At 46.0% G+C, this 27,416-nt stretch overlaps 1 protein-coding gene across 1 annotated transcript; it reads left to right on the plus strand.

The window, feature by feature from the left end:
• The first annotated feature begins 603 nt into the window (after positions 1-603).
• On the plus strand, positions 604-27,363 carry LOC139408776 (pikachurin-like). The gene is made up of 23 exons (XM_071153087.1): positions 604-885; positions 1,351-1,460; positions 7,780-7,866; positions 7,960-7,986; positions 8,115-8,232; positions 8,628-8,763; positions 10,302-10,468; positions 10,558-10,673; positions 10,783-11,254; positions 11,382-11,482; positions 11,729-11,829; positions 11,902-12,046; positions 12,159-12,348; positions 13,429-13,554; positions 13,652-13,895; positions 14,128-14,239; positions 14,426-14,554; positions 24,766-24,946; positions 26,242-26,317; positions 26,436-26,579; positions 26,705-26,788; positions 26,930-27,033; positions 27,148-27,363. The coding sequence occupies exons 1-23, from the start codon at positions 780-782 to the stop codon at positions 27,297-27,299; spliced, it is 3,228 nt and encodes a 1,075-aa protein (XP_071009188.1). The 5' UTR covers positions 604-779; the 3' UTR covers positions 27,300-27,363.
• Positions 27,364-27,416: the final 53 nt, after the last annotated feature.

Genomic DNA, 27,416 nt, shown 5'->3' on the forward strand with positions numbered 1-27,416 from the left:
ATGTAAATAACGTATTTCTGTTTTTATTTTATAGTTATACATTTGCAAACATTTCTAAAAACCTGTTTTCACTTTGCCATAATGGGGTATTGTGTGTAGATTGATGAGAAAAACATATATTTAATACATTTTAGAATAAGGCTGTAATGTAACCAAATGTGGAAAAGAAGAAGGGGTCTGAATACTTTCCCGAATACACTGTATATATATTTTTTGTCTGTATCATTTGTCTATCATTTGTATAGTATATTGAAACTGCAGTTATACTGTTATACCTCTACTGTTATACTTATTTTTTTAAAGGGACATACTGACAAACACAATTGACCAACATTGTCTCTTCTGACTGGTGAATGAATGAACCCCTGTTGTTATTGATAGCCTGTGATCAGTCACATCTGGTCAACATTCCTTCATCCTCTTAATTAAGCCACGTGGCGCCTACACCTACCTGCTCACTACCTGGCTGCACTGATAGAAGGTGCTGTCAAAACTGTAGCGGACGTCACTGGAAAACAGTACACGCCCACTGTACTGGTAGGCTCTCTGAAGATAATTCCCGCCGATATGGTCCAGATACGCTGTGGAGAAGGCTGTCTGGTATCATCATCCGAATGTTGACCGTCTCGGAGAGATGATTGAACTCGTCTCGCTTGCGCATACACACACCTATTCTCGGGAAACATTTTCCGTTTGCAACGGAGTGCACACTCGCTCAAACGCATTCCTCAATGTGTTATGCTCTGTGTTGTTTACAGTTGATTAACTCTTTCTGAGTTATGGATGTCTTGAGTCAAAAGATACGCATGTGCTTTATTGTGTTGGTGTTACTGAACGCGGTGGGCATATCTTTTGCTGTTAAAAGGACGTACGTCAGAGGATCAGGTAAGTTAATGTCCTCACCTGCATTAAGTTGAAGTGCTGACAATTTATTGTGGACATTATATTCAAGTGCTTGTTGTGTAGCTTAGTATTTGTTTTATTATGATGTAGCCCAATTCACCCAATAAAATCCTTGCAGCATTGTTATGTTTAGGCGACACATGGACTTTGGTGACTTTTGGAAGGCGTTACAGTTTATCGGGGGTTATTCGTACCTGTAGCCCATATATGTTGATGTATGAACTTCTTTTCCCAGTATATAGCTTAAATATAGCTGCCACGGAAGATGGCTAGGTTATATAGGGATGTGAGCTATGCTGTCAACTCAGCAGCTCTATGGGTTTGAAAGCATCCCATAGTACAACTTCCAGTGGACAAAATTGTTAAATACAAATTATAAATGTTTCTGTCGTTGTTCACTTGGTACTACTGTGTTAAAAAATAGTCATGTTTTTCTTGGTTGTGCAGAGCGTCTCCATCCACCTCTGGACATTGAGCTGGAGACGATCAACTGCACTGCAGTCCGGGTCAAGTGGTGGATACCCTTGAGACACATCAGTACTGTTACAGGTTACAAGGTAAGATCTACTGTGTCTCACTTGTACACCTCTGGAATGATGATGTTTTAGTGTTGTAAGGAAAACCATCTCTAATCGTAGTCAAGTTCTCATGAAGAGAGAGCGACTGACCTCTGCCTAACCTTCTCCCAACAGAAGAAAATTTTTGTTTTTCATTTATTCCAAATCAAACTTCCTCTCTTGGTATATCTCTAGTAGACAGAAACCCCATTGTCATGTGAAACTGCAAAGTTTGCTTCCCACACACATCATTAGCTTCTGCAGGTTTTTAATGTATTCTCCCAAGGGAAAATCAGAAAGGGCTTGTTTGCTTTTAGTCACAGTTTATATTCAGACTCTTAGTTGTAATACCGAATTGTGACAAGGCACTGAGCCTGGGAGGAGATGATTAAATTAATAATCCATGCTTAGAGATCCACATGACGGCTTGTAAAATCCTGTAGTCATTTTGTCATCTAGTCAAAGTCATTTAACCCCCAGTCAGTTTCCCTCCAGGGGATAGCCTACAAAGTAACTGTGTCTTTATGAGAGTGTTCATTTCTGTCAGATTTCTCATCACTGCTACATTTTGAGATCCAAAACAAGCCTGTCTTTACTGTATTTTAGCAGATTGTTTGTTAACCGTTTACACTCGTGGGATGGTACCAAATGGAATTGTTTCAAACAGAAGAAAATATGAGAAACCTATGCATAACCACGGTAGCAATTGAACGGGAACACTGTCGATTATGGGTAAATTATCAGACCAAAAGGTGAGGACACATCACTTCACCTGACACAAGACTGAATACAAATATTACACTTGCTTTTATGTACATTTTACTGTACTTTTCGCAGGATTTGCCGATAAAGAAATCTGAAAATATTGTGGATACATTCAGTAACATAACAATATTCATGGTAAATGAGGGGTAGGTGCAACGTAAGTCGTAAGAAAAGTATTTGCACAAGAGGCCATACACCTCTCCAAAGTGTGCACAGTTACTAAATAATTTCAATGCACTTTTATGACTCAAGGAAAGAGCCTTCAACTATGAGGTTGAAGGCTCTATGAGATACAAGCACACTTGTATTTTTTTTGTTTGGAACATGTATCGAGATCCGTTACGCCCAAGACAAGGGCACGTGCCCCCTCAGATTTGCCCTGCTTAAAAAAAAATCTGATGTAAAATTATTTACTAACTTAATTTTTAAGCCTACTTTTTTATCATAATTATTGATAAAAAATATCTGTAAGCAGTATTTGCGTGGGGGGGGGGGGGGGGGGGCACACTGACTGGACCTGCATCCCCACCATCACACCATACTGGTGTTTACGCAATCCAAAAACGGTCCATTATAAATTGCAATCTGGGTCAGGTGGGCATAATTTGAAAGCTTGTTCTATTGTCAACATGACTAGCTAAGTTATACAATACAATCCTATAGTGTTAAGTTTACACAAGGCACTTTGGTGCATATAGAATGGATTCATGAGTGCATTCAGGGGAGTGTTCCGCAGCAAATTGTCTTCTAAATACGACAAACAGGCTCATTCTGTTCAGAACAACCCAGGGTATGACGCCATGTTATCCTTATAACTGTACATTGAACATATGCGATTATAAACATTAATGCTGTAATTTACATTTGTTTTATAAAATGGAAATATAAAGTGCACATTTGGACTTAGGGGTGTGTGGTTTGCTTGTATGACATCACAGCAGTATTTATTATAATCCTCAACAGCTTTGAGTTCTCCTGATTTACAGCATTCCCCTCTCTCAAGCAACGAAAAATATGCAAAAGTAGCCCAATTAGCAGGAGTCATCTTCTTGTTGTGCTTGATGCTGCCGTTTAGAATGCCTGTCAGCTGAATCCCATACAGTGCTGTCAAGCGGAGAGTCTGAAGACTCTTACCTCTGACATGTATAGCATGTTAGCCACTGCGGTCCAATTTAGGTGACCAAATCTGCCATTTTCAAACCGCATATGTGTTATGAGTATAAAGAGCTACCAAGGTGACCTGTCTTGTGTATATGATTTAGCAAGGAAAGCCTGTCATGAAGTGTCTTTATGCACTTAAAGATGCAGTCTAGTATTTTTTACCTTTATTTAACTAGGTAAGTCAGTTAAGAACAAATTCTTATTTTCAATGACGGCCTAGGAACAGTGGGTTAACTGCCTGTTCAGGGGCAGAACGACAGATTTGTACCATGTCAGCTCGGGGATTTGAACTTGCAACCTTTCAGTTACTAGTCCAGCTCTCTAACCACTAGGCTACCCTTAAACACAACACATTTGTAACATATTGTACGAATTGGATTCATACATTTTTGTATATATTTTTTGCAGGACGTAACGTACAGTATCATACGAAATGGATGACGTAGTACACAATTGGAAGACATAGTACACAAACAACGGTGACCCGTTTTGGCTCGTGAGCACCACTTTTAAAATTACTGGCTGAAATTATGCAACAGTTTGGGAGCATCACTTTAATGAGGAGAAAGGTAAAGATATTTTATTGAATTAAATATACACTCAACTTTTTTATTTTATTTTTTTCATAATTTTGGATTTGAGATCATAATGTACATAATGTCACCTTTTTATTTGAGGGTATTTTCATACATATCTGATTTATCGTTTAGAAATTAAAGCACTTTATACAGTGCATTCAGAGATTATTCAAACCCCTTGACTTTTTCCAAGTTTTGTAACGTTACAGCCGTATCCTAAAATTGATTAAATTAAAATTTCCCCTCAATCTACACACAATACCCCATAATGACAAAGCAAAGACAGGTTTTTAGAGCTTTTTGCAAATGTATTAAACATTTTAAAACTCACATTTCCATCACATTTCCATAAGTATTTAGACCTTTTAATCAGTAGTTTGAAATACCTTTAGCAGCGATAACAGCCTCAAATCTTCTTGGGTATGACGCTCCAAGCCTGGCACATCTGTATTTGGGGAGTTTCTCCCGTTGTTCTCTGCAGATCCTCTCAAGCTCTGTCAGGTTGGATGGGGAGCATCACTGAACAGCTATTTCCAGGTCTCTCCAGAGATGTTAGATTGGATTCAAGTCCGGGCTCTGGCTGGGACACTCATGGACATTCAGAGATTTGTCCTGAAGCCACTCCTGTGTTATCTTGGCTGTGTGCTTAGGGTCGTTGGCCTGTTGGAAGGTGAACCTTCGCCCCCGTCTGAGGTCCTGAGCACTCTGGAGCAGGTTTTCATCAAGGATCTCGCTGTACTTTGCTCTGTACATCTTTCCCTCAATCCTGACTAGAGTTCAATGTTGGTTTCATCAGATCAGAGAATCTTGTTTTTCATGGTCTGAGAGTGCGTTTAGGTGGCTTTTGGTAAACTCCAAGTGGACTGTCATGTGCCTATTACTGAGGAGTGGCTTCCGTCTGGCCACTCTACCATAAAGGTCTGATTGGTGGAATGCTGCAGAGATGGTTGTCCTTCTGGAAGGTTCTCCCATCTCCACAGAGGAACTCTAGAGCTCTGTCACTGACCATTGGGTTCTTGGTCACTTCCATGACCATGGCCCTTCTCCCCTGATTGCTCAGTTTGGCCAGAAGGCCAGCTCTAGGAAGAGTCATGGTGTTTCCAAACGTATTCCATTTAAGAACGATCGAGGCCACTGTGTTCTTGGGGACCTTCAATGCTGTAGAACTTTTTTGGTACTGTTCCCCAAGACACCAACGTCTTGCTTCCAGACAAGCTAAACACCTTCTTTGCCTGCTTTGAGGATAACACAGTGCCACCGACTCGGCCCGCTCCCAAGGACTGTGGGCTCTCATTCTCCATGGCTTACCGCCCCAATAGATCCACAGATGACGCCATCGCACTGCACACTGCCCTATCCCATCTGGACAAGAGGAATACCAACGTCAGAATGCTGTTCACTGACTATAGCTCAGCCTTCAACTCCACAGTACCCTCCAAGCTCCTCATTATGCTCGGGCCCTGGGTCTGAACTCCACCCTGTGTAACTGGGTCTTGGACTTCCTGACGGGCCACCACCCTCAGGTGGTGAAGGTAGGAAACAACACCTCCACTTCGCTGATCCTTAACACAGGGGCCCCACAAGGGTGCATGCTCAGTCCACTCCTGTACTCCCTGTTCACCCATGACTGCGTACTCACGCACACCTCCAACACAATCATTAAGTTTGTTGACGACACAGCAGCAGTAGGCCTGATTACCAACAATGACGAGACAGCCTACAGGGAGGAGGTGAGGGCCCTGGTGGAGTGGTGCCAGGAAAATAACCTCTCCGTCAATGTCAACAAAATGAAGGAGCTGATAGTGGACTTCAGGAAACAGCAGAGGGAGCACACCCTTATCCACATTGACGGGACCGCAGTGGAAAAGGTGTAAAGCTTTAAGTTCCTTGGCATACACATCACTGACAATCTGAAATGGTTCTTCCACACAGACGGTGTGGTGAAGAAGGAGCAACAGCGCCTCTTCAACCTCAGGTGTCTGAAGAAATTTGGCTTGGCCCCTAAGACCTTCAGAAACTTTTTCAGATACACAATTGAGAGCATCCTGTCGGGCTGTATCACCGCCTGGTATGGCAACTGCACCACCCGCAACCGCAGGGCTCTCCAGAGGGTGGCGCGGTCTGCCCAACGCATCACTGGGGGCACACTGCCTGCCCTCCAGGACACCTATAGCACCTGATGTCACAGGAAGGCCAAAAAGATCATCAAGGACATCAACAACCTGAGCCTCCACCAGTTCACTCCGCTATCATCCAGAAGGCAAGGTCAGTACAGGTGTATCAAAGCTGGGACCGAGAGACTGAAAAACAGCTTCTACCTCAAGGCCATCAGATTGTTAAATAGGCATCGCTAGCCGGCTACCACCCGGTTACTCAACCCTGCACCTTAGAGGCTGTTGCCCTGTATACATAGACAGGGAATCACTGGCCACTTTAATAATGTTTACATACTGCTTTACTCATGTATATACTGTATTATATTCAACTTTATTTTAGTCAATGCCACTCCGACATTGCTCAACCTAATATTTTTATATATTTCTTAATTCCACTCTTTTACTTTTAGATTTGTGTATTGTACTGCACTGTTGGAACACAAGCATTTCGCTACACCTACAATAACATCTGCTAAGTGTGTGAATGTGACCAATAAAATTTGATTTGATTTACAGACAATTCTTTCAACCTCATGGATTGGTTTTTGCTCTGACATGCACCGTCAACTGTGGGACCTTATATAGACAGGTGTGTGTCTTTCCAAATAATGTCAAATAAATAGATTTTTTTCCACAGGTGGACTACAATCAAGTTGTAGAAACATCTCAAGGATCAATGGAAACATGATGCACCTGAGCTCAATTTTGAGTCTCATAGCAAAGGGTCTGAATATTTATGTAAATAAGGAATGTCTGTTTTTTTTATTTTTAATAAATGAGCAAAAATGTCTTAAGAACCTGTTTTCACTTTGTCATTATGGGGTATTGTGTGTAGATTGCTGAGGCTGTAACGTAACAAAATGTGGAAACACTCAAGGGGTCTGAATACTTTCCTGAAGGAACTGTACAGGACAGGAGTTTACCCTTAGAGGGTTAATGCCAACACTGTGCAGTACCAGCACAGGCTCAGGGAGGATGTTTGGAAGTAAGAAGGACAAGGAACACTTCAATCCTATTAGACATGTGAGTGTACTGCTGGCGTCTTGAACAATCTGCTGATGTGCAGGGAAAGCGAGGTACGCACATTGATATGGCATCTTGTAGTCCGTGAGGTGCTGGTTGTGGCAAGATGCTAATTCAATTGAACAGACTGCAAGCCTTGAGATATTTTTGAGTTATTACAGCTCTTTGTCTCATTTGGAGTTCTGTTGTCTGCATTTAATAGTGTGACAGACATATTGTTCAGCGTGGCAGTAACCATGCCTTGCCGTGGTTGAGCAGGCAGCTGTACACTAATTGTTCTACCGTAAAACAACATGCAGTTAGTGTTTCAGCTTTGACTATGGCTTGTCATTGTAATGGGCCACATTGTTAAACGATGAGCTAGGTCAGCCCAGAAATCTGATACAGTTCAGTGGGCTACAGTAACTTAGACTTGGTTCTGTTTGTCTCTTATAGGCTCTTTTTTTTGTCCTCTGCTGTCCTCAACTCCCCACAGTCCTTTAGAGCTCATTTGCCTTTTTTTGTACAGACAACCACATGGTTTCCTTGATTTGTTTTACAATACAAATGATCCCAGAGGTGATTTAATCTGAGGTGTCCTGAGATGTATACAGATCTGTATAATTCTACATGCAGTATTTGTGTATTCTGCTGTAGGTGTTTTACACTGAGATGAGGAATGGCCGTCCAGCAAGTTCAGCAGTAGCAGTGAATGTTCGTCTCAGTCTGGACGTGTTGGCTGCAGTGAGCTATTTCTCCTTCTATATTGAATATGTTATATTTCCAAGTTATCGTTTCAACAATTTTTCTCTGAAAATCCTTTATTTTTACCTTCAGGTAAAGTTCAATGGGCACACCATTTTTGTAAGTGTATTTTGCATTACATAGTCAACTAATATCATTCAACTGAGATTACTGATAGAATGAGCACAAAAAGAGATTCAGTGTTTATCTTCCTATATATATTTGTTTTATCTTCCTGTGGCTGTAAGGATGTAGAAATTGGCAGTTTGAAGATGGCAGCTCAGTATGTGTTTAGTGTCGGTGCGTATGGATGGGCAGGAGAGGGACGACCCAGCATGCCACGGAGAGTCAGCACCTTCCAACCAGGTAAGTGGATGGAGGAGAGGGACTCACCTTGGCCAGTCTAGTCATCCTGAATGAGGGAAAACCAGTGCGCTTACTGCGCATAGCGATGAATCTGGGGCTGAATTTACTGAATGTTTAGAAAAGAGTGGAATGGTTGGAGGTGGCACTTTGACTACAAATGGCTCTTCTGGGATTGTTATTTTCAGTTCATTCGCTGTACTGTACAACAACAATTTGATGCTGGGGGTTGAGGGGAGGTTCATGTGTCACGGAACCTACTGAATGCCCCTTTGCTCCACTGCCCCTAAATGCACCCACGCTTTGACTTAATAACAAGGACGTGGAATTTCAGAGAAAAGATTTCACATCTTTGATTGTTTTTGTATCTTTCCACACTCCACCACTACCCTCAACAGAGATGTGCATGCCCCCCTCGGCCCCCTCACAACCAGCCGTAAGGGCTGTTTCGGACACTGAAACCGAGTTGTCATGGAAACAGAGTGAAAGAAAGGGAAGCTCACCTGTCCTTCATTTCATTGTGTATTATATCAGGTAAGAGTTGTTTTTCTTCTTTTTATAGTGCTTATTAGTGTGTGCCCCAGTCAACCGCTTGTCTTTCTTCTTTCCTTTACTGCTGTTATTTTTCCTGAACGTGTGTAATGGTTAAATGTGTCCTTGAATTAACGTGAAGACCACTTTGGCTGACAATATTATGGTTGTGCATAATCTCGGTTAACCCAGAAGTAAAATCTTGCAAAATGGGGTCAGCTGTCTCATTAACTTGTGGGTCTATATGTGTTTAGAAATTGACAGTTCCGACGGTTTGTGAAGTTTCCACCCTCACAAAAAAAAACTCTCAGTCTTCGCCCCCAATCCTGATACGTCTGTATAACCAGCGGCGAGAACCCAAAGACCGGAGCTACTCCAGCTCGTTATCTCACACCTCCCATTCAATCCCGGCTGATTCTTTGATCTACACGCAGAATCTGCCCACGGGAGATTAGGTTGTACATAACGTACGGTGGCTATTTTCATCTCCTGGAACCACTGCTCTTACAGATAGGTTGCCAACACGTTTGGTTTTGATGAACAAAAGCAGTGGAGGAAAAACAATGTTGGAGATCTACAGGAGTGCTAAGCGTGATAATGGATTTTACAGTGGTTCACAAGGTTAAGGTCAGACACACAAACACCACAATACTTTGCGAGGTTGACAGTTCAATGGGGATGCGCTGTGTGCATTTTATTTTTCTATGGGTACAAGGATTTAGAGAAGAACTAAAGAAATAGTCAATTAGTCAAACATTTCGATAGATTTGAATGGACATTCCAAAAAGGAGTCATTTGAACAGCAAACCGAGTAAATGTTTGCGTGCAGCCTGTTTGCGTGTTGGGACCAAACATGGAATGTTAATGATGCTGTGAAGTACCGTAGGATTTTTATTGAGTAATTCATCTCTTGTCTAAAGAGCTGGCAGATAGCAGATATCCAGAGCCAGGGACAGACCACACACATACAGTATACACCAGAGAGAGACGATGTGTGTCTGGATCCAGCTAGATACTGTTCTGTCCTTTTAACAAGATGACTAGAGGGCTAAAATGACTGGAGGGCATTTCTCGCTTGAATCTGTTGTGAATAGAGGATGGATACTGACTATCATTGAAACTACGTGACCGGAGTTGAAGGATGTTGACGAAGGCAGTATAATACTTATGAAGGCTGTAGTCAGCATGACTTTGTGGACAAGGGTCACGCGAGAACATACTTCACTTGTCTAGATTTTGCTGAGCTCAGTTTCACTGACAGGCTGTTGTTCAGACCTTCACAATTCTATAATGTTTCAACCTGTCTCAGCAATGGCAATATGAGCACGCAATTACTCTAAGCAAGCGGGTGTTTTGGAAGAGCCTGTCTCACACGTGGATGTTGTCTAACGTGTGTAAGAGAGTTCCTAACCTATCCCTTACCCGCCTGTCTTTGACACACTACCCAGTCAGATTGTAATGGCTGATTTAACAAGTTAAATGCATTCACAGTTACTTATACCGTTACCTCAGAGTCTGTCTCTACCTGTGATACCATGCAGACCAGAAGTGGACTCTGAGTGGACGTCCCTAAAGGATCCAGTGAACAGCAGCTCGGTGGTTGTGAGAGGACTGGATCCTGACACTCAGTACCATTTTGCTGTCCAGGCAGTCAATGTCTACGGAGCCAGCCCACACAGTGCCATCACTGACCCAATATGGACCTTCAGTGAGTGTGGGGAGGCATCTCTTCATTAATGATTTGACAAACTGCTCGTCCAAGTCTGTGATTGTCATTTATTCATGTCTCTGTGTTAGGTGTGCAGGAAGGGGGCAGCGGGAGCCTGGGTCAGGGTTCTCCTGGCAACGACAACATTCATCTGGAGGATTTGACTGATGTTAAGAACTCTGATTATGGGGCCCTTGTTCAGGAGGTAAAAGACAGTGTCATGCAGGCTTCACAATCACCATGTTTCTCGTTAGCTATTTGCCAAACGTCCAAGTGTCTCTTCTTTTTTTTGTGTCCTACTGTCTTTGCTCCAGCCACTTTTCTCTCCAGAAGAAGACCGAAGATCTCTGCCGAGGTCCCGAACATGGAGTCCCATCTCACACACAGGGGGAGGAGGAATGTCTTCTAGAGAGAACACTGCTGATTCTGGCACCATCATCACTGTTAACAAGGCAACCACTATAATATCCACCTCTACCACACCCATTCCCACCAACCACACCCTTACCACCAACCCAGTTGCCCTCACCTCGTCTCCAGGCCTGGATAGCCTTCTGCCGACCCCTAGCTCAGCCCCACTCCCGGCCCGCTCCACCCTGGCTGGCCCGCTCTCCCCTACCCCTCCCGGCCCCAGGTCCCAGTGGAAGGGACAGGTGAGGGGGCTGTATGACCTGGCCTGTGAGGACGCTGTATGTTCTCTCAACAGTGTGTGTATAGATGACTACCAAAGTGGGGGATCTCGCTGTTACTGTGCACTGGGCCGAGGAGGGGACGCCTGCTCTCAGGGTGAGACAAGATAACCACTCTCTAATGGACTATTATTGCTTAGTTGATGGACATTAGTCTCTCTCTGTTTTGCTACTGAATTTGAGCTTATTTGTTTATTTTTGTTCTTGGTTTCTTTGTCCTCCAGTTGTAGTGGTGAAATATCCACAGTTTTACGGCTTCTCCCATGTTGCCTTTGAGCCTCTGAAGAATTCCTATCAATCCTTTCAGATCATGCTTGTGTTTAAGGTAAAATGTTGATGACTGTTTCATTCTGAATGTGTTGCAGTTCCTTCATAGAAATAAGCTGTAAAGCTATGTTGTGCATGCTTGTGTTTAAGGTAAAATGTTGATGCCTGTTTCATTCTGAATGTGTTGCAGTTCCTTCATAGAAATAAGCTGTAAAGCTATGTTGTGCATCCCAAATAAAAGGCCAATGGTATTCTAAAGGATGTAAAACAAATGGACGCTCACCCCTGTCTTGTTACCCCACAGACTGACTCAGAGAATGGCCTTCTGTTGTTCTGTGGGGAGAATGAACATGGCAGTGGAGACTTCACCTCGCTGGCTCTCATACATGGGAAGCTCCACTTTAGGTGGGTGGATGTTGATACAAATCAGTCAGTCGCGCACTGACTGACTCACCTCACCTCTATCTGTGTGTGCAGGTTTAACTGTGGCACAGGCACTGCCCAGATAGTGAGTGGGAGTCGGGTGGCACTGGACCAGTGGCACAGTGTCGTTGTCGGCAGGGAGGGTGCGATTGGCTGGCTAAGACTGGACAATGACACACCTGTCACAGGACACTCACAGGTGAGGACAATTCATTCTGCTGCTACTGGTAAATACACATCATACAATGTAATAACCCTATGTGCGGCCCGGCCCTGTCCGGGTGTGTATCTCCTAATCTCTGATCCTACAGGGCGACTACAATAAGATCACATTCAGAACACCTCTTTACGTGGGAGGCTCCCCTAATGCTTATTGGCTGGCCAGGACAGCAGGGACCAATCGGGGTTTCCAGGGGTGTATCCAGACGCTAAGTATCAACAGTAGGGTGACGGACATGAGGCCTTGGCCAATGGGATGGGCTCTTAGTGGGGCGGATGTGGGTGAGTCATTGAATCGAAGCCACTGGATTCTAATACATTAATGTTTCCATCATAATCTCTCACCTCATTTACTCTCTCTGTTTGGTGAGTTTATCCCTGCTTATTTATGTTATTGCGTGAAGGTCATAGCAAGTAACATGTCAATCAATGATTAACATTTTATTTTACCTTTATTTAACTAGGCAAGTCAGTTAAGAACAAATTCTTATTTTCAATGACAGCCTAGGAACAGTGGGTTAACTGCCTGTTCAGGGGCAGAACGACAGATTTGTACCTTGTCAGCTCGGGGGTTTGAACTTGCAACCTTCCGGTTACTTGTCCAACGCTCTAACCACTAGGGTACCCTGCCACCCCATACAAGTGTTTAATGACAGTAGGTTATAAACTTCTAATTGTTCTGAAGCCCCTTGTCATGTCTTATTTTCTGTCGGAACCAACAACTTCCTGGTCACTGGCCAATTTGCCTTCTTTCTTGTTGATGTCTGAATATCCTAAGAACATACATCTTGAGTCAGTTGTTCAGCAGATATTGTGACACACAGCAGTCCTTGTTGTGCACAACATGTGCACATTAAGACTGAGCAGACAAAGCTTTGATGTGTGGGTCTGCGTCTGGTTAGATTGGCCTAGGGTTGGTGAGATGCGTTTCTATGGCAGCCTCTGGAAGGCTTCCTCCTCATCACTCCTATTATTCAGAGAGACAGAAAGGACGTCTCTGTTCTAGTTCAATAGGATTTGATGAATGCCAGCAGGGAGATGCCAAAGTGGTCAGACACAATAGTCCCTAATGAGCTGACTCAATAAATGAGATTATGTAAAAAAAATAATAAAATAAAAAAAGGGGGATTTTTGTTTTGGTCCATTTGTGGACTGACACACTTTGTCTTTTTTCTGTCTTTCTTTTTTTTCACGCTATCTCTTTCAATAGATCCCTTCCTCTTTTCTCGTTCTGTCTTTCTCTCCCTCGCTCTCTTGCTCACTTTCATAAACATCTGTTCTCTATGCCTCTAGTATGACAGAATGTATGTAGGACTGTTTTAAATGACTGGTACACTATGGTGTATGTGGTTCACCCTGTAGGTGAATGCAGTGCCAGTGTCTGTGAAGGGGTCACCTGTGCCAATGAAGGAACTTGCTTTGCCAGCCATGCAGATGGGTACATATGTCTGTGCGCACTGGGTTATAGGGGTCCTCTATGCCAGGAGAGTGAGTAGCTACCACATCTCCACATGTTTTTAAGATCTTGAACTTACTGTAATTACACACACACCTTACCTGTAACCCCTTCCATGTATTCCCCCAGGCTTCCAGCTGGTGGTGCCGTACTTTAATGCGTCTGTGCTGTCGTACGCTAGCGCCCCCTGGCCTCGGTCCTCCAGACACTACCTGTCCTGGATGGAGTTTGAGGTGACCTTCAGGCCAACGGCTCCTGATGGCATTCTGCTCTACAGCCAGGACTCAGCCAGCAGAGACTTCCTGTCAATCAGTCTGCTGGGAGGATACTTGGAGTTCAGCTTCGACTGTGGCTCTGGGACAGCCACCATCAGGTTAGGGATAACAGTAGGGTTGCTTAGTCGTGGGAGAGTCCTGTTTCTGAGAAGCATGCACATTTTAAAAAAAAAATCAAAAAAAAATCAACATGTTGACGTTGTGGAGCACTCACATTCGGAGGAAAGGCCATCTATGTGCAGAACCAAGGCATTACATAAATGTAACCAAATAGGAGAAATGGTGTGTCTGGTAAGCACTGGTAAGGTTGCTGTATCCGTTCATGTGCAGGAGTGAAGAGACGCTCACAATGAACGAGTGGCATGAGCTGCGTGTCTCCAGGACGGGCAGAGAGGGCATCCTGCAGGTGGATAACCAGATGCCCACACACAGCCTGGGTGAGGTACAGACCTTCATGGAGCCTGCTGAAAACATACACTGAACATTTCAGTAAAGACTGATGTAATAATGTATTCAAACTGTAAATTAGAAGAATTCTGAAATGTGAATTTGGTCATCTTTGATTGTTGTTTTAAGTAAATGTAGATTGAAGTAAATGTAGTTTGGCTTCCTCTCTCCTGTTGTTCAGGGAGCATTCACTCAGATCAGGTGCAGCGGTCCTCTGTACATCGGGGGCGTTCCAGAACACACCAACCCCAGGACTAAGATCAACGCTGGTGCTACCTTGCTCCACCACTTCACTGGCAGTATCCAAAAGGTACCACAGACCAATGAGCCCCCAGTGTTTGGTAGGTAGATATGACACCACCCAGTAAACGGGATGTCCTGTGGACATTTGGTGACGTTCCCATTTTGTCCCTTAAAGGTTTCGGTGCGGCGTTATCCCAGTGACGTTCTAAGAACACTACGTGATGATCCCAAGGGAACGTTCTCTGGGGGACCTTTGTCTAGTTCGCTGTACGTTCCCACTAAAGCATTCCCGCTAAAGTGCTAGGGAAGGTTAATGCCAGTTTTTGGGTAGAAAGTCCAAGCTGCTTGATAAGGACTCCATAAAAGTGCTAGCCACTGCCCTCATTCAATGCCATTTTGACTCGCTAGTACTTCCTGGTTTGGGGGGGCTTATCTAAGCTTCTGAAGGGGAAGCTCCAGATAGCCCAGAATAAGCTAATCAGGATAGTCTTGTAGGGGAGTCCACATACTCACATAGGCAGGAGCTGCTTTCAAGAACTCAATTGGCTGCCTGTTGAGGCTAGGGTGTCCCAGATTAGACTGGGTTTGGTTTACGGGAGTATTTATGGTTCTGCGCCCAGATTTCTAACTGATTAAAAAATAAGGTGTACGCCACTTTCTAAGCAAACTTTGGGATTTATAAAAAAAAAACTTGAATGTGCTGTCCTCCACTGGCACTTTGACCCATACGTACGCACATAAAATTAGAAACTGCGACTCCGATGGCAGAAGGATGACACTCAAGAAATGCTTTGAAATTGATACCATTGTGTAAAATAAATCTCAATATTACCTCTCACTTATTATATATGAAGAGCTTCCTGGAGTACACACAAAAAACATGATTTAGGATAATAAATACAAACAGAGATCTGTTTTTGCAAAATAACCCCTCAAATATGCTGTACAGTTTAATTGGGAATCATAGTTAATTGTATCTGTAGTTATTAAACAATACTTGCACGTTATTAAATGTATTCTCATAAATAATAAGGTGAACAGTAGGACAAATTACATTTAAACTGATGCATGTTTCGATGCCTCATTCAGGCAGATACGTTTTCATTTAATGTTATCACATGTTCATTGCACAGAACTGTCAATGTGATAATGGCCCTGTCATTGTCAGTTAAAATCAGGGTAATTACCACACCTGAAGGTGTTACGCAACTAGGTAGCTTTGACCATCAAATGGGTGGGTATAAAAAGGCATGCAATTACAATGTGTACTGACCCACAATGGCTGCTTTGGCACTGTTGGAAGAATTCGGAGAGAGTGAATTTTCAGAGACCAGCAAGATTTACTGGCCGATGATGAGTGGCTTATGAGCCGGTTCTGATTTACCAAGCGTTGTTTTCTTGGATCTCTGTGCTGTAGTGGGCCCAGCTTTACAGAGAAGCACCCGCAGAAACCAAGCCGTGCCTGTCTCACTGCAACTCCTTGGCAACCTCGTTAATAGCGTCTATAGTCTCTTTGCGTTTGCAGGACTGCATATGTGAGGACACGGCCGCTGGAGGGTTGTGACACACGAAGTGCAGTGGAGTTGCCGGGGCTGGGCGGACTCGGCTTCCGTGGAGTTGCGGGGCTGGAGCGGACTCGGCTTCTGCAGCAGCGGGGGTCGGTGGTGCTGCAGCTGAGCGGAAGCCGAGTGTTCCAGCGGGGGTCGGTGGTGCAGCACCAGTGCAGCACCACCGACCCCCGCTGGAACACTCGGCTTCCGCTCAGCTGCAGCACCACCGACCCCCGCTGGAACACTCGGCTTCCGCTCAGCTGCAGCACCACCGACCCCCGCTGGAACACTCGGCTTCCGCTCAGCTGCAGCACCACCGACCCCCGCTGGAACACTCGGCTTCCGCTCAGCTGCAGCACCACCGACCCCCGCTGGAACACTCGGCCTCCACTCAGCTGCAGCACCACCGACCCCCGCTGGAACGCTCAGCTGCAGCACCACCGACCCCCGCTGGAACACTCGGCTTCCGCTCAGCTGCAGCACCACCGACCCCAGCTGGAACACTCAGCTTCCGCTCAGCTGCAGCACCACCGACCCCCGCTGGAACACTCGGCCTCCGCTCAGCTGCAGCACCACCGACCCCCGCTGGAACGCTCGGCTTCCGCTCAGCTGCAGCACCACCGACCCCCCCGCTCAGCTGCAGCACCAACTGCTGGAACACTCGGCTTCCGCTCAGCTGCAGCACCACCGACCCCCGCTGGAACACTCGGCTTCCGCTCAGCTGCAGCACCACCGACCCCCGCTGGAACACTCGGCTTCTGCTCAGCTGCAGCACCACCGACCCCCGCTGGAACACTCGGCTTCCGCTCAGCTGCAGCACCACCGACCCCCGCTGGAACACTCGGCTTCCGCTCAGTTGCAGCACCACCGACCCCCGCTGGAACACTCGGCTTCCGCTCAGCTGCAGCACCACCGACCCCCGCTGGAACACTCGGCTTCCGCTCAGCTGCAGCACCACCGACCCCTGCTGGAACACTCGGCTTCCGCTCAGTTGCAGCACCACCGACCCCCGCTGGAACACTCGGCTTCCGCTCAGCTGCAGCACCACCGACCCCCGCTGGAACACTCGGCTTCCGCTCAGCTGCAGCACCACCGACCCCAGCTGGAACACTCACTCGGCTTCCGCTCAGCTGCAGCACCACCGACCCCCGCTGGAACACTCGGCTTCCGCTCAGCTGCAGCACCACCGACCCCCGCTGGAACACTCGGCCTCCACTCAGCTGCAGCACCACCGACCCCCGCTGGAACGCTCAGCTGCAGCACCACCGACCCCCGCTGGAACACTCGGCTTCCGCTCAGCTGCAGCACCACCGACCCCAGCTGGAACACTCAGCTTCCGCTCAGCTGCAGCACCACCGACCCCCGCTGGAACACTCGGCCTCCGCTCAGCTGCAGCACCACCGACCCCCGCTGGAACGCTCGGCTTCCGCTCAGCTGCAGCACCACCGACCCCCGCTGGAGCGCTCAGCTGCAGCACCACCGACCCCTGCTGGAACACTCGGCTTCCGCTCAGCTGCAGCACCACCGACCCCCGCTGGAACACTCGGCTTCCGCTCAGCTGCAGCACCACCGACCCCCGCTGGAACACTCGGCTTCTGCTCAGCTGCAGCACCACCGACCCCCGCTGGAACACTCGGCTTCCGCTCAGCTGCAGCACCACCGACCCCCGCTGGAACACTCGGCTTCCGCTCAGTTGCAGCACCACCGACCCCCGCTGGAACACTCGGCTTCCGCTCAGCTCGGCTGGAACACTCGGCCGCTCAGCTGCAGCAACACCACCGACCCCCGCTGGAACACTCGGCTTCCGCTCAGCTGCAGCACCACCGACCCCCGCCCTGCAGCACCACCGACCCCCGCTGGAACACTCGGCTTCCGCTCAGCTGCAGCACCACCGACCCCCGCTGGAACACTCGGCTTCCGCTCAGCTGCAGCACCACCGACCCCCGCTGGAACACTCGGCTGCAGCACCACCGACCCCCGCTCCGCTCAGCTGCAGCACACCACCGACCCCCGCTGCAGGAACACTCGGCTTCCGCTCAGCTGCAGCACCACCGACCCCCGCTGGACTCGGCTTCCGCTCAGTTGCAGCACCACCGACCCCCGCTGGAACACTCGGCTTCCGCTCAGCTGCAGCACCACCGACCCCCGCTGGAACACTCGGCTTCCGCTCACAGCTGCAGCACCACCGACCCCCGCTGGAACACTTCCGCTCAGCGGAACACTCGGCTTCCGCTCAGCTGCAGCACCACCGACCCCCGCTGGAACACTCGGCTTCCGCTCAGCTGCAGCACCACCGACCCCCGCTGGAACACTCGGCTTCCGCTCAGCTGCAGCACCACCGACCCCCGCTGGAACACTCGGCTTCCGCTCAGCTGCAGCACCACCGACCCCCGCTGGAACACTCGGCTTCCGCTCAGCTGCAGCACCACCGACCCCCGCTGGAACACTCGGCTTCCGCTCAGCTGCAGCACCACCGACCCCCGCTGGAACACTCGGCTTCCGCTCAGTTGCAGCACCACCGACCCCCGCTGGAACACTCGGCTTCCGCTCAGCTGCAGCACCACCGACCCCCGCTGGAACACTCGGCTTCCGCTCAGCTGCAGCACCACCGACCCCCGCTGGAACACTCGGCGGCTTCCGCTCCGCTCAGCTGCAGCACCACCGACCCCCGCTGGAACACTCGGCGGCCTCCGCTCAGCTGCAGCACCACCGACCCCCGCTGGAACACTCGGCCTCCGCTCAGCTGCAGCACCACCGACCCCCGCTGGAACACTCGGCCTCCGCTCAGCTGCAGCACCACCGACCCCCGCTGGAACACTCGGCCTCCGCTCAGCTGCAGCACCACCGACCCCCGCTGGAACACTCGGCCTCTGCTCAGCTGCAGCACCATCGACCCCCGCTGGAACACGCAGCGACTAAAAAGAAAAAAAAGAAAATGTCACAATTGTTTGTGTAAATATATGTTTAAACACAACTTGAATGCATTTGGTTGACTCTTTTGAAACGAGGGAGTTGTCATTACATACCTGGATCATCCGGTGTGTCTTGCATGGTTGTGTCCCTCTCCACCTCCGTCACTACTCCACTCAGAAGGCTATGCGCCTTTTGGCCTCCACCTTTATGTCGGACCACTTTTTTATTTCTGAGAGGGTCCGACCTTCTGAGCCAGGAGCATTCACAGTGTCTGCCACATGCTGCCACTCTAACGCCTTTTTGGCATTTGTAATGCCCACACTGTGTCCACCAAACAATATATTTTGTCTTGCTTCAACCTCTCCTACAAGAACTTCCATTTCACACTGGGTGAAATGTATTTTTTTAGCCTTTCTGTCGTGATTTGCCGTCATTGTCGTCATGCAGTCAGTTTTTGATGAATATTAATTAGGGCGTTTCATTGACTATTTATATGCAACTATGCTGGCTGGCTGGTGTGTTTGCGGACATATTCAATCAAGCCTTATCTCAGTCTGCTGTTCCCACATGCTTCAAGAGGGCCACCATTGTTCCTGTTCCCAAGAAAACGAAGGTAACTGAGCTAAATGACTATCGCCCCGTAGCACTCACTTCCGTCATCATGAAGTGCTTTGAGAGACTAGTCAAGGACCATATCACCTCCACCCTAGCTGACACCCTAGACCCACTCCAATTTGCTTACCGGCCCAATAGGTCCACAGACGACGCAATCCCAAACACACTGCACACTGCCCTAACCCATCGAGACAAGAGGAATACCTAAGTAAGAATGCTGTTTATCGACTACAGCTCAGAATTCAACACCATAGTACCCTCAACTCATCAAACCTGCCCTGTGCGACTGGGTCCTGGACTTCCTGACAGGCCGCCCTCAGGTGGTGAGGGTAGGTAACAACACCTACACCCCGTTGATCCTCAACACTGGGGCCACACAAGGGTGCGTTCTCAGCCCTCTCCTGTACTCCTTGTTCACCCATGACTGCGTGGCCATGCACGCCTCCAACTCAATCATCAAGTTTGCAGACGACACTACAGTGGTAGGCTTGATTACCAACAACGACGAGACGGCCTGCAGGGAGGAGGTGAGGTCCCTCGGAGTGTGGTGTCAGGAAAACAACCTCACACTCAATGTCAACAAAACAAAGGAGATGATCGTGGACTTCAGGAAACAGCAGAGGGAGCACCCCCCTATCCACATCGACTGGACAGTAGTGGAGAGGGTGGAAAGTTTTATGTTCCTCGGTGTACACATCATGGACAAACAGAGGGTCCACCCACACAGACAGCGTGGTGAAGAAGGTGCAGCAGCGCCTCTTCAACCTCAGGCTGAAGAAATTCGGCTTGTCACCAAAAACACTCTCAAACTTTTACAGATGCACAATCGAGAGCATCCCGTCAGGCTGTATCACCGCCTGGTATGGCAAATGCTCCTCCCACAACCGTAAGGCTCTCCAGAGGGTAGTGAGGTCTGCTCAACGCATCACCGGGGGCAAACTACCTGCTCTCCAGGACACCTACACCACCCGATGTCACAGGAAGGCCAAAAAGATCATCAAGGACAACAACCACCCGAGCCGCTGCCTGTTCACCCCACTATCATCCAGTAGGTGAGGTCAGTACAGGTGCATCAAAGCTGGGACCGAGACACTGAAAAACAGCTTCTATCTCAAGGCCATCAGACTGTTAAACAGCCACCACTAACATTGAGTGGCTTCTGCCAACATATTGACTCATCTCTAGCCACTTTAATAACGAAAAAAATGATGTAATAAATGTATCACTAGCCACTTTAAACAATGCCACTTTATATAATGTTTACATACCCTACATTACTCATCTCATATGTACAGTGCCTTGCGAAAGTATTCGGCCCCCTTGAACTTTGCGACCTTTTGCCACATTTCAGGCTTCAAACATAAATATATAAAACTGTATTTTTTTGTGAAGAATCAACAACAAGTGGGACACAATCATGAAGTGGAATGACATTTATTGGATATTTCAAACTTTTTTAACAAATCAAAAACTGAAAAATTGGGCGTGCAAAATTATTCAGCCCCCTTAAGTTAATACTTTGTAGCGCCACCTTTTGCTGCGATTACAGCTGTAAGTCGCTTGGGGTATGTCTCTATCAGTTTTGCACATCGAGGGACTGAAATTCTTTCCCATTCCTCCTTGCAAAACAGCTCGAGCTCAGTGAGGTTGGATGGAGAGCATTTGTGAACAGCAGTTTTCAGTTCTTTCCACAGATTCTCGATTGGATTCAGGTCTGGACTTTGACTTGGCCATTCTAACACCTGGATATGTTTATTTTTGAACCATTCCATTGTAGATTTTGCTTTATGTTTTGGATCATTGTCTTGTTGGAAGACAAATCTCCGTCCCAGTCTCAGGTCTGTTGCAGACTCCATCAGGTTTTCTTCCAGAATGGTCCTGTATTTGGCTCCATCCATCTTCCCATCAATTTTAACCATCTTCCCTGTCCCTGCTGAAGAAAAGCAGGCCCAAACCATGATGCTGCCACCACCATGTTTGACAGTGGGGATGGTGTGTTCAGGGTGATGAGCTGTGTTGCTTTTACGCCAAACATAACGTTTTGCATTGTTGCCAAAAAGTTCAATTTTGGTTTCATCTGACCAGAGCACCTTCTTCCACATGTTTGGTGTGTCTCCCAGGTGGCTTGTGGTTAACTTTAAACAACACTTTTTATGGATATCTTTAAGAAATGGCTTTCTTCTTACCACTCTTCCATAAAGGCCAGATTTGTGCAATATACGACTGATTGTTGTCCTATGGACAGAGTCTCCCACCTCAGCTGTAGATCTCTGCAGTTCATCCAGAGTGATCATGGGCCTCTGGCTTTATCTCTGATCAGTCTTCTCCTTGTATGAGCTGAAAGTTTAGAGGGACGACCAGGTCTTGGTAGATTTGCAGTGGTCTGATACTCCTTCCATTTCAATATTATCGCTTGCACAGTGCTCCTTGGGATGTTTAAAGCTTGGGAAATCTTTTTGTATCCAAATCCGGCTTTAAACTTCTTCACAACAGTATCTCGGACCTGCCTGGTGTGTTCCTTGTTGTTCATGATGCTCTCTGCGCTTTTAACGGACCTCTGAGACTATCACAGTGCAGGTGCATTTATACGGAGACTTGATTACACACAGGTGGATTGTATTTATCATCATTAGTCATTTAGGTCAACATTGGATCATTCAGAGATCCTCACTGAACTTCTGGAGAGAGTTTGCTGCACTGAAAGTAAAGGGGCTGAATAATTTTGCACGCCCAATTTTTCAGTTTTTGCTTTGTTAAAAAAGTTTGAAATATCCAATAAATGTCGTTCCACTTCATGATTGTGTCCCACTTGTTGTTGATTCTTCACAAAAAAATACATTTTTATATCTTTATGTTTGAAGCCTGAAATGTGGCAAAAGGTTGCAAAGTTCAAGGGGGCCGAATACTTTCGCAAGGCACTGTATATACTGTACTCTATACCATCTACTGCAACTTGCCTATGCCGTTCGGCCATCGCTCATTCATATATTTCTATGTACATATTCTTATTCATTCCTTTACACTTGTGTGTGTATAAGGTAGTTGTTAGATTGTTAGATTACTTGTTAGATATTACTGCATGGCGGTGCCATCCGTTTTGTTACCAAATCACCTTATACCACCGACCACTGCGACCTGTATGCTCTAGTCGGCTGGCCCTCACTACTTATTCGTCGCCAGATCCAATGGCTCCAGGTCATCTATAAGTCTATGCGATGTAAAGCTCCTCCTTATCTCAGTTCACTGGTCACGATAACAACACCCACCCATAGCACACGTTCCAGCTGGTATATCTCACTTATTATCCCCAAAGCCAACACCTCATTTGGCCGCCTTTCCTTCCAGTTCTCTGCTGCCAGTGACTGGAACGAATTGCAAAAATCGCTGAAGCTGGAGACTTATTTCCCTCACCAACTTTAAACATCAGCTAACCAATCGCTGCTGCTATACATAGTCCATCTGTAAATAGCCCACCCAATCTACCTACCTCATCCCCATACTGTTTTTATTTACTTTTCTACTCTTTTGCCCACCAGTATCTCTACTTGCACATAATCATCTGCTCGTTTATCACTCGTGTTAATCTGCTAAATTGTAATTCTTTGTTACTATGGCCTATTTATTGCCTACCTCATGCCTTTTGCACACACTGTATATAGACTTTCTATTTTTTTCTATTGTGTTATTGGCTTGTTTATTCCATGTTATTCCATGTGTAACTCTGTGTTGTCTGTGTCACACTGCTTTGCTTTATCTTGGCCAGGTTGCAGTTGTAAATGAGAACTTGTTCTCAACTGGCCTACCTGGTTAAATAAATAACAAAATAAAAAAAGCACAAGCATTTTGCTACACTCTCATTAACATCTGCTAACCATGTGTATGTGACAAATAAAATATGATTTGATTTGGGTGTCAAAAGGGTGGGACAAGACGCTCGCTCACATGTGCCAAATTTCAAGTTGATTGTGATTTATGAAGGTAAACCGGCGTTGGACGTGCGTGCGCACTGTTATAAATCAGAATATTTTTGTGCATAAGCCCTTTCTGTGTTTTGTCCGTACTCCACCCTTTGACGTGAATCCTCTGCACAGTTTTCTAAATGAGGCCCCAGATCAGGTGTCACTAATGTGTACTTATCAAGGTTCAGGAGTAATGCTGGGAAGGGCACTGTCTTCTATACTGGAGTGGAAGGAGTTGCCTCTGCACATAAAAATCACTTCCCCCTCTGGGCAGCATTAAAAATAAAGTAAAAAAACTGATGTCTTCTGTGCCCGTGTGAATGACCCCTATGATGTAACTGCAATGATGAAATAGATGTTATTTTTTGTTTCATTATCTCGCTGTCATACTGTGTTCAACCGTGTTCAATCTTGCCTAGACATCTTGTTTCAAGAGGAACACAATGGAAATAAGTCCCAGACTTTATGTGTTATCCTCCGTGATTTAACTCATGTGCATGTATGGCTTGTTCTAGTTGTATGAGTGCTTGTTTTTTCTAAATGGTTGAATTAATAAACTGAACTACAAATAAAACATCAGGTGACGGTCCCAAGTGAACGTTCTTTGGCGGACCTTTTTATAGTTCCCGGTTAGCCGCTTTTAAGACATTCTTGGGATGAAAAATACATGGACAATGTAATAATGTATGTCAAAATGCGTCAACTATACAAGTTGAGAAAACTGTATGTGAAAGCACTCTGCGTCCCCAGCATTGCCAAAAGACAAAGAGCTGTGACTGGATCAGTTGTTCACCAATCAGGGCCTTGATGGGCTTGGCAACAGTAACAAGGGGTGATGTATAATGAAACTAGGTTGTGTGTGTGTGTGGCCTCGGTTAAAAAAAAAAAAATTAATTAAAAGATCCACGGGACAAACCGGGAACTAGACAAAATCCTCCAGCGGACCATGACACAACGTCCTGACGACTTTAGGCAACCATTTCATGACGTCACGGGGACGTCCCAACGACTCATTATTGTTTGCAGGGCATGTCCCCCCCATAGGAAATGTAAAGGTTTCTAATCTCATCGCTGTTAAATACACTTAGTGACATTTTACTGAAGCTATGTGGTTCTATAACAGTATTGTACATAATGATTGCCGGGGATACATTACATAGTTATGCCCTAACTATTTGTCTCCACCCCCCTGTATCCTTATTGGCTGTTCCATATTCCTCTGCCCTTCCCATCTCTATCAGATCACTCTTAATGAGCGCAGCATCCGTCTGCCCCAGGACTTCTCTGAAGGGGTAAACATGGAGAACTCCCTGCACCCCTGTGTAGACTCCCCCTGTGCCAACAGGGGCACGTGCCGCCCAAAACAGGCCTTGTATGAGTGTGACTGTCCCCTGGGATACACTGGAAAGCACTGTCTACAAGGTCAGACCTCTCACTGCTATACTATATAATGCATGTGTATGTTGCATGCACACATCTCTAGTGTACCCACCTCTCACCCTCTCTCTTCTCTGACCATGGTATTGCTGAGCAGAATGTGGAACTTACTGCATGAACTGTAAGTCTCACTGTGTGTCATGTTGCTCCGGTGCATAATTCTACAATGACATATTATAACAATAAGCTGTATTACAGCATGTGAAAGCATGTGGCGTTTACTTGTATTTGGAAACACCCTATTGATTTGAATGTCCATGTGAAAAGTTGTAGTGCCATCTAGTGGAAATTGTGGGTAAGTACAGGTTCTCCTTTACTGTGCCTTCAGGAAGTATTCAAACCCTTTGAATTTTCCCACATTTTGTTGTTACAAGGATGAATTTTTTTGTAGATTTTAAATTGAGATTGTGTCACTGGCAACCACACAATACACCATAATGTCAAAGTGGAATTATGTTTTTAGATGTGTTCATATATTAATTTCAGGCTATATGCTGAAATATCAGTACATATTCAATATAAATAAGTTCAGGAGTATGAATTTTCTTAAGTCACATAAGTTGCATGGACTCTGTGTGCAATAATAGTGTTTAACATGATTTTTGAATGACCGCCTCATCTCTACCCCACACATACAAATATTTGTAAGGTACCACAGTCGGGCAGTGAATTTCAAACACAGATTCAACCACAAAGACCAGGGAGGTTTTCCTATGCCTCCTAAAGAAAGGCACTTATTTTTAGATGGGTAACATTTTTAAAAAGTAACAAAAAACCTTGAATATCCCTTTGAGCAGAAACGGAATAGAGCTAAGCACAGGCAAAATCCTGATTGTCTGCTTTCCAAAAGACACTGGGAGACTAATTCATCTTTCAGCAGGACAATAACATAAGTCCAAATTAACACTGGACTTGCCTACCAAGACGGCATTGAATGTCCTACGTGCTCTAATTACAGTCTAGACTTTATTGCTGTCTAGCAATGATCAACAACCAACTTGACAGAGCTGGAAGAAAAGCTACCCAGCAGTAATCGCTAAGGTGATTCTGGACTGAGGGTTGTGAATACTTAAGTAAATTACATATTTCTGTATTTCATCTTCAATACATTTACAAAAAAATCTAAAAACATGTTTTCACTTTGTCATCATGAGGTATTGTGTGTAGATGGATTAGAAAAAATATATTTAATACTTTTTTAATTAAGGCTGTGACCATAACAAAATGTGGAAAAAGTCAAAGGGTATAAATGTTTTCTGAAGACACTGTACATCCTTTAGTAACCGAGGCAACTGAGACTCCCCAGTTTATTGGACGAAGCTACCTCGTTTATAACAACAAGGACATTTTAAAGAGGTATGCCCCTTCCATTTTCCAGATTATTTGCATATTTCATTATGTATCGACTAACCATGTCAGTAGATAATACTTTTATCTCTTCACTTTTATCTCTTGACTACTATCTCTGTATCAGGGTGTCAGGCTGCAGGACTCATGTGTTGCTGCGCTTTAGGAGCTCCGCTCAGGATGGCTTGTTGCTATGGCGAGGCCACACTCCTGTGAGAGCCAACAGTGACTTTGTTTCTCTGGGCTTGGAGGACGGGGCTCTCATCTTCAGGTACAGGTAGCCCCGTAAACAATGGAGGCTATATGCCAGGGGTCAGAGAGAGAGAGAGAGAGAGTGTGTTTGTGAGAGAGAGAGGGAGATCATGCTTCTCTCTAACGTTGACCCTTTCTATTCAGCTATAATCTTGGAAGTGGTGTTGCCATAGTAATGGTCAATGGAACCTTTAGTGATGGACAATGGCATCGGGTCAAGGCAGTCAGGTGACCTCTCACTATTCCAGCCTTTCTTTGGCTCTGAAATATTGACGTGCTGACAAACAATTATGTTACCTGCATTTACACAGCGATTTGGTGGAGTCTGTTTTCTGGTGGTGTGATGTAATGAGGTTGTGTCTTTATCAGAGATGGCCAGTATGGGAGCCTGACAGTGGACCACTATGAGACCAGTACAGGGAGATCACCAGGCAACATGAGACAGCTCAATACCAACAGCATGGTGTACCTGGGTCAGTAGTGCTGTTGGAGATAGCAGGGGCGGAGGTGGGAATGATATGGTGGGAATATTGATGTTGAAAATAATATTAAGGATGATGATGATGATGATGCCGTGGTTCCTGCAGGTGGAATGAAAGAGGTTGGCTTGTATACCCATGGCCAGTACCTGTGGGGCCTGGTGGGCTGCATTTCTCAGCTCACCCTCTCTACTGACTACCACCTGTCTCTGGTGGAGGATGCTGCCGCCGGCAAGAACATCAACACATGCCGGCCCTGACAGCTGCTAACCTCAATTCCCTGGGCACTCATTTACAGAGGGGACTCATTTACAGGGGGGACTCATTTACAGGGGGGACTCATTTACAGGGGGGACTCATTTACAGGGGGGACTCAT

Source organism: Oncorhynchus clarkii, chromosome 5, assembly GCF_045791955.1.
Source record: "Oncorhynchus clarkii lewisi isolate Uvic-CL-2024 chromosome 5, UVic_Ocla_1.0, whole genome shotgun sequence".
NCBI classification, from domain to species: domain Eukaryota; kingdom Metazoa; phylum Chordata; class Actinopteri; order Salmoniformes; family Salmonidae; genus Oncorhynchus; species Oncorhynchus clarkii.